Here is an 11338-nt window from a genome sequence, read left to right on the forward strand (position 1 = left end):
GATCCTGGAGGCCCGAGGCATGATGGACCACAAGAGAGGGACGCAGAAAAAACCTAATCTTACGCATGGAGTGTTCTCGAGGGGGAGCTGGTGTTTATTACTGGGTCACTTAGATGACATGAGGTTGTCTGATTTGCTGAGCCAGAGGACGGCTAGAGAGGGTCAGAGCGGGAGTGGTGACCCCGATGTCCATGATGCCATGGATGGACATGGAAGCAGCTGAGTGGGCCGAGGAGTGACCCAACACAATGTATTGTGACCTCTGGTGTTCCAGAGGTCGAGAGAGGGAGTATTGAGATTGGAGAGATATTTTGCTGCTATTGTTAAAGGCTCATGTTCTCACTTAGATCATCGATTTCTACTTGCATTTCTTTCTGGGAAAAATGGGGATTACTTTGGAAACAGGAAGCATTTTCCCCAATAAGCAGCCCTGGATTAGTAAATCACTCCAACATGTTCTCAGGCAGAAGAAGCTGTCTTGTTATGAGGGAGAGAAGAAAAAGATTGAGGCACAGAAACTTGTTGAAAGAGAGATAAAGCAGCTAAAATCAGGTGTAAAAGTAAAGCAGAGGATGAGCTGAATAAAGGACACTCAAGGCTGGCTTGGAAAGGAATGAAGTCCATGGTGGGGATGCAGGACAAGGAGCAAAGATGAATGTGATGCTGAATCAGCAGAAGACTTGGACTCATTTGATTCCAGCTTTGATATCATTGATTTCAATGAAGAGCTTTGTGATTGTAGCAAAGGGCTGGTAGCTCTGAGAGTCCCACTGATGAGGTGTTTGTGTGGAAATCTCTTAGTGGGACCAAAGAGAGAAAAAGCCCTGGTCCTGATGCTGTGGGAGGGAAATGATTGAAGTGTGCTGTGAGGAACTGACTGGGAGGTTTTCACACATTTTCCAGTCCTCCTTGGAACAACAGGAAGTTCCCAGCATATGGAAACAAAGGTTAAGTGTCCTATGGCACTCAGTGATGATGGTGCTGTGGCCCCACCACCTCCACCTCTTTGTAAAGGAACTAACTGTAATCTGAAGCTTCAAATGGAACTAAGACTTCCTCCACTAGGTGGCAGTGTCTGATGAGAAAGTGTTAGTGGAGCTGGCCTGGAGTCAGAAACAGGAAGATGCAGGATTTGGGCTGAAATGGGGAAAAGTGGTTGGCACTAGTGCCTTAAAGCAAGAAGGTTGTAGGTTGAAGCTTGTTGGCCTTTCTGTGGAGGTTGGATGTTCTCCCACAGTCCAATGAAATGCTGCTTAGGTTCATTGGTGCTTCTAAATTGGCTGTAGGTGTGGATGTGAGAGAGTGCTTCTCTGTCTCTCTCTGTTGGCCCTGTGATGGACTGCTCACCTGTGCAGGTGGACCACGCCTCTTGCCCTATGACAGCTAGGGCACAGGCTGCAGCCCTGTGAGCCTAAGCTGAATAAACAGTTAGCAAAAATGATCCATAGATGGCCTGAAATCCCCCAGTTAGCAGTTTGGTAGATAGCTATGACATGCTAATCCCATCCAGCAGCTGTATTCTACCTGTAAGCTGATCCCTGCTGAGCCAAAGCACTTTTTCATATACAAATTACAACCTTTAATAGAAACCTATTGGTCAGCATCTTATTAGCCTGCTGTTAGCTTCATTCCACAGAAAACTGAGAGAAACTAACAGAGTTGATAAAGAATAAAGAGAAATGTGCTGATTTAAAGCCTTTGAAGTGCTTCAGATGATCTCTGTCCACTTCTGTCCACTCATTCATTCATGTAAGCTTTCTAATGCAGCTTTGATCTTCACAGTCTGCTTCATGAAACTCATTCTAACCCTGAATGTCAGAGTGTTCCTCCTTCTCTTTCCCATCATTCATGCTGGCAGTGGAGGAGATTTGGATGTTGGACTGTGTTTTGGATGATGTGTGTATGTTTGTGTTGGACTGCTGTCTGTAAAGCAAACGCACATTTTGCTTTGGATTTCAGTGTCAGACAGACTTTAAGGTGGAATGAAGAGTTGGAGAGTTTCACAGTGAATTATCCAGTGGAGGATTTTTCTTCTTCTTTGAAGGTTTGAAATGTGAACATTGTTCTGCTGCAGTCAATGGACTAAACCAGAGAAGAAGAAAACAGACTTTACCATGAAGATCCTCAGTGTGGATCAGTATAATATCAGCCTGATGTCTGCAGTTTAGTTTCAGCACAACTTTCACATCATATTCATCTCAGCACAACTAAAACATGCTGACTGACCTCAGAGTTTCAAGTCCACATCCTGGACTCTCCAGGAAACCACACAGATGCTTCACTCCTGAATCCTGCAAGTTGTTGTCGTACAGGTCCAGCTCTCTCAGATGGGAGGGGTTGGACTTCAGTGCTGCTGCCAGATGATCACAGCTGATCTCTGACAAACCACAGTCCCTCAATCTGTATAAAGAATGAAAGATGTAAGTTTATTAGACAAAGTGTGAGCTTGAAATCATTCAGTGTTTCATCATCTGTTCAGAGCTGAAGAAGGTTCAGAATGTAGAAGTTTAGAAAATGGAAACTCCAAACAGCTGAAGCCAACAGGAAGCAGCTTCAAACAAACACAACAAGAGAAAAAACTCTGAATGTTTCACATTAAAGTCGTACATTTATCATAAAAACAGGACAAAGACTTGAAAAAGTCGTGTTTTTCCGTTCCAGGAACCACAAGGCTTCACTTTTAAAGGTGAAGTGTGAAAGAAATGGACATATTTGAAGTCCAACACCTTTTTCCAGTCACATTATTAAAGCAGACAAACTACAAGCTCATTTTCATTCCAACAAGTCATCTTCTGACCTGGACTAACAACACTGGTCTCTATGTGCAGCTGGCTGTGAGACCAGTGCTCAGGGAGCGTCTACAAAGTGCAACACTGAAAGAACATCACACACTAGCTGTGTCCCAAAATGTCGGCTGCATCCTTCGGAGGACCCGGTATTCGCGGTCTACGTGGGCCGGGTCCTTCAAAGATCGAAAAGGCTGGAAGTGCGAGGCTGTGAAATGGGACGGTCTAGCCTTCAGATTTGCGTCACCGCTGTGTCGGTGGAGTTTAATAAACTCGGCCGTCTGCTCCTTGCTATCTAAAATATAACAGGACACTGGCGTAAATTCTCGACCGTCTCACACTTCTGTTTAATCAGTTTCCTGTTTAACGTTTATTCAGCAGTGTGAAAATCCCGGAGGAACTTTGATCTCAGCCAAACCGATTTACTCCGGAACAAATAAAACACAGAAAAAAGGCAAAAAATTACATTTTTAAGTTATCCGGGTGACTTATATATCATGTTTCACCTGAGTAGCGAAAGAGCGGGGTCTGAAAACGATGAAGCCGGGCGTCCGCTGCTCTCGCCGGCTGGAGTGACCATTGAACCCCCCGGCTTGCTAGCGAGCGGGTGGGGAACAGATGTCTCCGAAAACGTCGGCACACTTTTGCAAATATGCGATGTCTTGATAAACCAAGCAGATATTTGAAGTTTACACAGCTACTTTCTCGCCTGAAAATATGTTAAAAGTTTATTTTGTGACCCAGAAAGATTAATAAGAGTAATTTGAAAACTTAGTAGCAGCCGCCATTGTTGGCAGCTGAAATTTGGCTGGGCCGCGCTATGAATTCTGGGATATGGTGGGCCACGAAGGACACACCCGACGAATCCTTCAAATTCGGGGAAATGAAGGACGCATTTGTGCATTTGCATGCGCAAAAGAAGACTTCACACACAACGCGCTCTGTTTAGACCCAGAGCAAAGAATATTGTTTGACAGATGACCCTTAATATGAAGACTTCGGACTTTACGTTTCCCAATTTTTGCTTTAAGTTATTTTGTTATTTACATAATAATGTAGATAACCTAATAATGATCCTTATTGCTGTTTTAGAGGAGCGGTGCTTCAAAGGATAGCTGCAGATTTCTGTCAGAATCTGTAGATTATACAGTACAAATAAAATGTTCACGTTTCTCCAACGCTGTCTTCCCAACAGTTTCACTGACATCTACACGGGATGGCCAGGAAGCGTTCGCGACGTCTTATCGGGCGCTGATAATTGGCGTCTGTCTTGTGTTGGTGACGTAAAAGACGGATTTAATGCGACATGACCGTTCAAACAGCAGTCGCTTTCTAAAACATCGGATATGTATCGGATTCAGTACCACATACGAAAGTGACCCAGGTCGGATTTGAAAATATCAGATTCGCGACGTTCACACTGTCATAGCATGATCGGATATGGGTCGCATAGGGTCAAAAAAGTCAGATTTATAAAGGTCAGAAAAATCGGATTTGATGCGCTTTCGCCTGCAGTGTGAACGTAGCCTTACTCTCAAATCCTCCCTAATAACAAGAACATAATTACACTTTAGCCACAAGAGGGCAGCAGCATTAATACAAGTCACATGTATATAAAGGTACAGTGATTATATTACAGTGATTTTGACAAAAACAAAACAGAGGTTCATGGCAGTGTGTTTTCCATAACATACCAACCAAATTAAATAATAAAAACTTTATAACTTACAGAGCTTTTTTAGAGGCTTTGACCACTGGCAGCAGCCTCAGAAGAGCCTCCTCTGAAGCAGAGTATTTCTTCAGGTCAAACACATCCAGATCTTTTTCTGATGACAGTAAGATGAAGACCAGAGCTGACCACTGAGCAGGAGACAGTTTATCTGTGGAGAGACGTCCTGAACTCAGGGACTGTTGGATCTCCTCCACTAGAGAACGATCATTCAGTTCATTCAGACAGTGAAACAGATTGATGTTTTTCTCTGCAGACAGATTCTCACTGAGCTTCTTCTTGATGTACTGAACTGCTTCTTGATTGGTCTTTGAGCTACTTCCTGTTTGTGTCATCAGGCCTTGCAAACGAGTTTGATTAGTCTTCAGACCCAAGAGAAAACGAAGGAACAAGTCCAGGTGTCCATTGGGGCTCTGTAAGGCCTTGTCCACAGCACACTGGTAGAAGTATTTCTTTGAAGATTTTCTTGTTTGAAACACCTTCCAAGTTGTTTCTTGCTCTTCCAGCAGATTGAGTCCAGAGTTGATGAAGGTCAGGTGGACATGAAGAGCAGCCAGAAACTCCTGAACACTGAGATGAACAAAGCAGAACACCTTGTTCTGGTACAGTTGTTTCTCCTCTTTAAAGATCTGTGTGAACACTCCTGAGTACACTGAGGCTGCTCTGATATCGATGCCACACTCTGTCAGGTCTGGTTCATAGAAGATCAGGTTTCCTTTCTGCAGCTGATCAAAAGCCAGTTTTCCCAGTGACTCAATCATCTTCCTGCTCTCTGGACTCCAGTGTGGATCTGTCTCAGCTCCTCCATCATATTTGATCCTCTTCACTTTGGCCTGAACCACCAGGAAGTGGATGTACATCTCAGTCAGGGTGTTGGGCAGCTCTCCTCCCTCTCTGGTTTCCAGCACATCCTCCAGAACTGTAGCAGTGATCCAGCAGAAGACTGGGATGTGACACATGATGTGGAGGCTTCGAGCTTTCTTGATGTGGGAGATGATCCTGCTGGCCTGCTCCTCATCTCTGAATCTCTTCCTGAAGTACTCCTCCTTCTGTGGGTCAGTGAACCCTCTGACCTCTGTCACCATGTCGACACACCAAGGAGGGATCTGATTGGCTGCTGCAGGTCGTGTTGTTATCAAAAGGCGAGCAGAAGGGAGCAGGTTCCCTCTGATGAGGTTTGTCAGCAGCTCATCCAATGAGGTGGACTTTCTGGTTTCTGTCAGGATTTTAGTTTTGATGAAGTCCAAATTAAGTCGACACTCATCCAGACCATCAAGTATGAACACAACCTGGAAGTCTTCAAGCCTGCAGATTCCTGATCCTTTGGTTTCAGTAAAGAAGTGATGAACAAGTTCCACCAAGCTGAACTTTTCCTCTTTCAGCACATTCAGCTCTCTGAAAGTGAATGGAAATATGAACTGGATGTCCTGGTTGGCTTTGTCTTCAGCCCAGTCCAGGCTGTATTTCTGTGTTAAGACTGTTTTCCCAATGCCAGCCACTCCCTTTGTCAGCACTGTTCTGATTGGTTCGTCTCTTCCTGGTGAGGCTTTAAAGATGTCTTCTTGTCTGATTGTTGTTTCTGGTCTGTCTGGTTTCCTGGATGCTGTTTCAATCTGTCTGACCTCATGTTCATCATTGACCTCTGCAGTCCCTCCCTCTGTGATGTAGAGCTCTGTGTAGATCTGATTCAGGAGGGTTGGGCTTCCTGCTTTAGCGATGCCCTCAAACACACACTGGAACTTCTTCTTCAGTTGGGCTTTAAGTTCTCGTTTACAGAGTGGAGCAAATATTTCTGAAGGTAAGAAATTCAGAAACAAATATTATATAATAAATATCATAGCCTTTCAGTACCCTGAAAGGATGAATGTCTATTGGTCCATTTCTTGAGCTATTAGGAAAGATCAATATTCAGTCTTTAGAGAAATTCTCTTACTGCTCTGCAGATGGTCAGCCATCTCATGCTGCTTAAGTCTCCTCAAGAAGTGGAGTGTGATCTTCAGAAATGCTTCTCTGCAGCTCTTTCTTTCATCTTCATCCTCACCTTCAAACATCTCCTCATCCTCCATCTGGCTCTTTAAAGTTTCTGGGTGATCTGGACTCAGAAGCTTCTGGATCTTCTTCAGCTCGTTCTTCACAAACATGGTGATGTTGTCCTCCAGCCGCTGGAAAAGAAGACTATATGAATTACCCAGTGGTAAATGGACTGGTTCTTATATAGCTCTCTTTGATACTCTGTGCACACAAAGCTTTTTATACAACATGCCTCATTCAACCAAGCACATTGTTCTATGCTTAAATACTTTCTTTCACACTCTGATGGATGCATCAGAGGGCAGCTTGGGTTTAGTACGTTACCCAGTACATTTGCCAGCCAGGGTTTGATTCACAAACCTTCTGACTAGTAGCTGACCTGCTCCCCTCCTGAGCTACAGTCACCCCAATCTGACTGAAATCATGGAGCCCAAACTCTGACTTATGTTGGACACACTGACAATCCTCTGGTCCACAAAGTGCAGCATAGAGGTGACTGAAAAGAACAAATGTAAACGTAGTACTACAAACCATAACCACAGAGTCCAGGTGTGTTTGATGTTGCTGTGCAGACTGACCAGTGGAAACCTCTGCTCTCTGCTGGTCCACTCTGTGGAGGAGTAATGTATAATTAGCTCATGTTATGTCTGTCCACACACAGACACAAGCTAAAGGTCCATGAAGTGATGTTTGGATGGGTTCAGTCAATCAGATGACTGTCATGGTGGAGCTTTGCTAGTCCTGGTGATCCCACTGAGAATTAACAACACAGTTTCCAGATGTCTGTAGTTTTCTGCTCAGTTTCTTTAGTCCCAACAGCTCTTACCATCTCCTGCATAAAGCTTTCCCTCCATGCTCAGATGCCCTGGAACAAGGTGCTCTCTTTATATCAGTGACTGGTTTAAAGTGACAACTTGCAGTGCTCGCCAAACTTTGTGTCAGCAAAAGTAGTTCTAATGTTTCTTACATTTATTACATTTTTACATTTTTACACACACAAATCAATGAACGCAAAAACATGAACTTTCCAGATATTTTGTTTCACAATGTTACAAAACTCAGTTCACAACTACACAGTCTGATTTACAAGTACAAAATATTTATGACCACAGTTTGAGCCGATGTATGTCCCGAGTCTGTGGACTCAGTAGTTTTGTTTTGATTGTTATTGTCTTTTGTTACAATTTCATTCTGATTAAGATTTTCTAGTTCTGAGGTTTTGGTTTCTGTGTTCCCTCTGTACTGTGTTAGTATTGTGTCTCTGTGTTCACTTCCTGTTTTATTTTGACAGTGCCATGTCCTACGTTAGTGTGTCTACTTTTGCTTCCCCTTGTCTGGTTATGTCCAATGAATCCTGCTGTGTCTCCCTTTTCTCATTCCCTGATTTCTCTTTTGTGTATATGAGCCCTTTGTTTTCTCCTGCTTGTTGCTGGTTCGTCTGTGTTGTCTCCCCGTGTCTCCGTTTAAGGTTTCAGGTTAGTTTTTTAGTTTTTCAGTAGAGGTTATCTTAGCTTCTGCACAGGCCATCTCCACTGCACTTCACCGTTTCAATAAAGCTCACTCACTTCACAGCAGTGTCGGCATCTTGGGTCCTTTATTAAATTCAACATGGCTCGCCCCGCTAGCTGTGACATAAGATGTGAAAACAATATCCAAAAAACACGAGAGACAAACAGGGAATAGTTTTAAGGTGCAGGGCCAACAAACTGAGTCTAGCCATGAACTCAGAGTTGATTGAATTAGCATTTTGAATTGGCTGATCTGAGTTACTTCAATCAAGTCTATGTTCACTTTGAGTTAAGATTATACGTGATTAATGTAAAAGAAAAAAGCCGTCATCAGCAACTGATTCTGATTTAGCAGGTTTTCAAATCTAAACGGTACCCATCGCTAGCTGGCTGTAGTTAAACCTTTACTTAAAAAGCATCCCTAGACCCAGCTGTCTTAGCTAATTATAGGCCAATCTCCAACCTGACAATCCTTGAAAGAGTAGTTGGGGGGAGACAATCAGAGGGGCAGTGTGATGATCTTAGGTTACAAACTACCGCAGTCAAGTCATTAAGGGAGACGGGATCAAACTGCTCTAAGACAGCTGAGCACACAGGAGAAAGACTCTGATCTGAGGCAGCAGTCGGCGAGACAAGAGCCCTAATAGATAGAAGCTTGTTGTTAAAAAATGCTAAAAAGAGTGACGCTGAAAAACTAGTTCATGCATTTATTACTTCCAGGCTGGACGACTGTAATTCATTATTATCAGGATGTCCTAAAAACTCCCTGAAAAGCCTTCAGCTGATCCAAAATGCTGCAGCAAGAGTCCTGACAGGGACTAGAAAGAGAGAGCAGATTTCTCCTGTTTTGGCTTCCCTTCATTGACTTCCTGTTAAATCCAGAATTCAAAATCCTGCTCCTCACATACAAGCAGTGTTGGGACTAACGCGTTATTAACTCATTCACTGCCATTGACATCTATAGCCGTCAATTGCAGTGCATGAGTCAATGGGTTTAACTCATTCACTGCCAATGGCTGGCAGTGAATGAGTTAAGTAACGCGTTACAGTAACTACGTTATTATTGTGGTAACGAGCACGGTAACTAGTTATTATGCCAAAATCAGGAACGCGTTAGTCGTTACTGAGATTTAGATAGGGTCGTTACTCGTTACTTCGTGTGGTGGCTATCGCGGAGCTTCCACAGATTCAGTAACATTAGCAAGTGGTGGAGGCCAGCAGGTGGATGAAGGAAAGGGGACGCAGAAGGAAAAGAGACCCGAGGCGGCTGCCGCCGGTCCAAGTGTGAACTGAACTTCAGGTAAGAAGTTATGACCTGCAGTCTCTCTGGGTCAGATATGAACCAAGTTTAGGTGGAGTTTATTTTCGTTATTCTGACTTTTTCCGTACTGCGTGCTAGCTAGCATGACGGAGTTTCTATACAGCTGGGTGGTGCTATGAAGTTAATGATGTTGAACTTTATTTTGTTCATAAGTTATTAGAGTTGCCAACCGTCCCGTCTGGTATTCAGAGAAAATATTACGCGTTTCTTATTGAGGTGAAAAGGATCAGTTTGTCCCGTAATTCAGCTACAATGAAAAAGGCACAAAGCTGGAGTTATTCTGTGTCTTTGCTGCACAGCTGCCTCTTCTTCTCTCATTCTCCCCCCTCCCTCTCCCGTTTCTACTTCAATCATGAAAACTGATCAATGATCAGCTGATCGGCTCTCTTGTTTGTTTATCGCTCACTTTGCGCCAGAAAGAGGAAACCAGCGGATGTTGCGCTAAACAACAGCAGCATGTTTAAGCTTGATCAGCTGTTGTTAGAATTTATTTAATATTAATTTCTAGTATCAGCTGATGTTTGCTGGAGCCACAGCTGTAAAGCTGCTGGTCATGATATGGTTTGGTTATCTGGTGAGAGGGAAACATGAAGATGAAACCAGGAGACGTCCTTACTGGATCATCAGAGCTGAACAGGTGATGGAGAAACAGGTTTACCTTTTAGGTGACATGAATGAGTTGAAGGGAAGTTATGAACTGTTTCTGAGAGACAAATAACCCCAGGATCCTTTTTTACGTAGCTGACAGCTGGTAACTGTGCAGGTGCGGATCTAGCAAAGTGTTGCCAGGGGGGCATGTAGGGCATTAACAGGGAGAGGTGGGCACAAGGAAATACTTTTCTTTCTTATTCTCATTTAAAATGTCTAGCTTTTAAAAAATAATTATCTGAATCTTACAACAAACGATTGATAGATTGATGCATATATACCATCAAAACAGTGTACATCACTGTCACAACAGCGTTTGTTTTCATTCAAAGGCTTTATGTTTTTCCTATAATGGTGGGCCGGTCTCTAGTCAAAATGCCCGGACCAATTTTCTGTCCCAGTCCAGCCCTGTATGCAGCTCATCTGCAGTCTGGTGTTACCTACATCTTCCTAATCAGAAGGCAGAATTTCTGAGTTCTGAGTACAATCGAAAGCACCACGACTGCAGTTTTTGTGTTGGATGTAAAAGGCGCACATGACGCTGTGACGTAGGCTAGAATCATGGCAGCAGTCAATGACGGTCCAGGCGTGGGATTTCTCTCGTGGAAATATGCACATTATCTTTTCCTTTCTATTGGTAGGTGGCACAGTGCACTGTGGCAAGTAAGCAAGCTAGAAGACTGGCAAAGTTATGGAAGCAACACATTAACAAGAGAATTCTGAGTAAAACCAAAGTTACTTTCCCTAGTAACTAGTTACTTTGAAAATAACGAGTAACTTGAAGTAACTGAGTTACTTTTGAGAGAAGTAACTAGTAATGTAATTAAGTTACTATTTTAAAGTAACTTACCCAACACTGCATACAAGGTCTTAAATAATCAGGCCCCATCTTATCTTAATGCTGCACCACAACACCTGATCTCTGGTTTCCTCACCTCTTCAATCCCACTTTAATACTTGACTAAACTCATTTTCCTGTTTAGGTGTTGAGGCAAAGCCGCCCATCTACAATGCAGGCAACAGCAAACGGAGCTATTTTTGATTCCCTTTGGGTTTTTTCTACTTTTGTGCTACAAAATGTTCAAGCTGATTAAATTCATTAGAATAAAAGTTCAGATAATTTTCTCATATTAATGTTGGAGGTAGAAATTCAGGTAACTTTGCACAAAAACTGGCAGAAATTTCCTTCAAAGATGGCGTTTTTACTTTAATACTGTGAGTACATTTCAGAGCCTGTACTCTTTTACCTTTACTTGAGTAAAGAAGTTGAATCATTATTTCAGCTTTAAGAGGGTATTTTAACACAAACATCAGT

General features: G+C 43.0%; 1 protein-coding gene across 1 annotated transcript; it reads right to left on the reverse strand.

Moving 5' to 3' along the window:
* Positions 1–2050: 2050 nt before the first annotated feature.
* Positions 2051–6656, reverse strand: LOC146577653 (protein NLRC3-like). The gene is made up of 3 exons (XM_085268297.1): positions 6449–6656; positions 4516–6307; positions 2051–2400 (listed from the first exon to the last, which is right to left on the reverse strand). The coding sequence occupies exons 1-3, from the start codon at positions 6654–6656 to the stop codon at positions 2208–2210; spliced, it is 2193 nt and encodes a 730-aa protein (XP_085124423.1). The 3' UTR covers positions 2051–2207.
* Between the last annotated feature and the right edge of the window lie 4682 nt (positions 6657–11338).

This window comes from Mchenga conophoros, linkage group LG3 (assembly GCF_057382185.1).
Source record: "Mchenga conophoros isolate Kocher_MC1m ecotype Shallow Benthic linkage group LG3, M_conophoros_male_GT1.1, whole genome shotgun sequence".
Classification (NCBI taxonomy): domain Eukaryota; kingdom Metazoa; phylum Chordata; class Actinopteri; order Cichliformes; family Cichlidae; genus Mchenga; species Mchenga conophoros.

Bases quoted from the DNA above. Each gene is read 5' to 3' on its own strand.
- LOC146577653 (XM_085268297.1), bottom strand. From the start codon at position 6,656: ATGTTTGTGAAGAACGAGCTGAAGAAGATCCAGAAGCTTCTGAGTCCA. The intron at 6,308-6,448 runs GTAAGAGAATTT...TCTTACCTTCAG, and splicing joins GGCTGACCATCTGCAGAGCA to AAATATTTGCTCCACTCTGT. The intron at 2,401-4,515 runs GTAAGTTATAAA...TTCTTTATACAG, and splicing joins AAAGCCTCTAAAAAAGCTCT to ATTGAGGGACTGTGGTTTGT.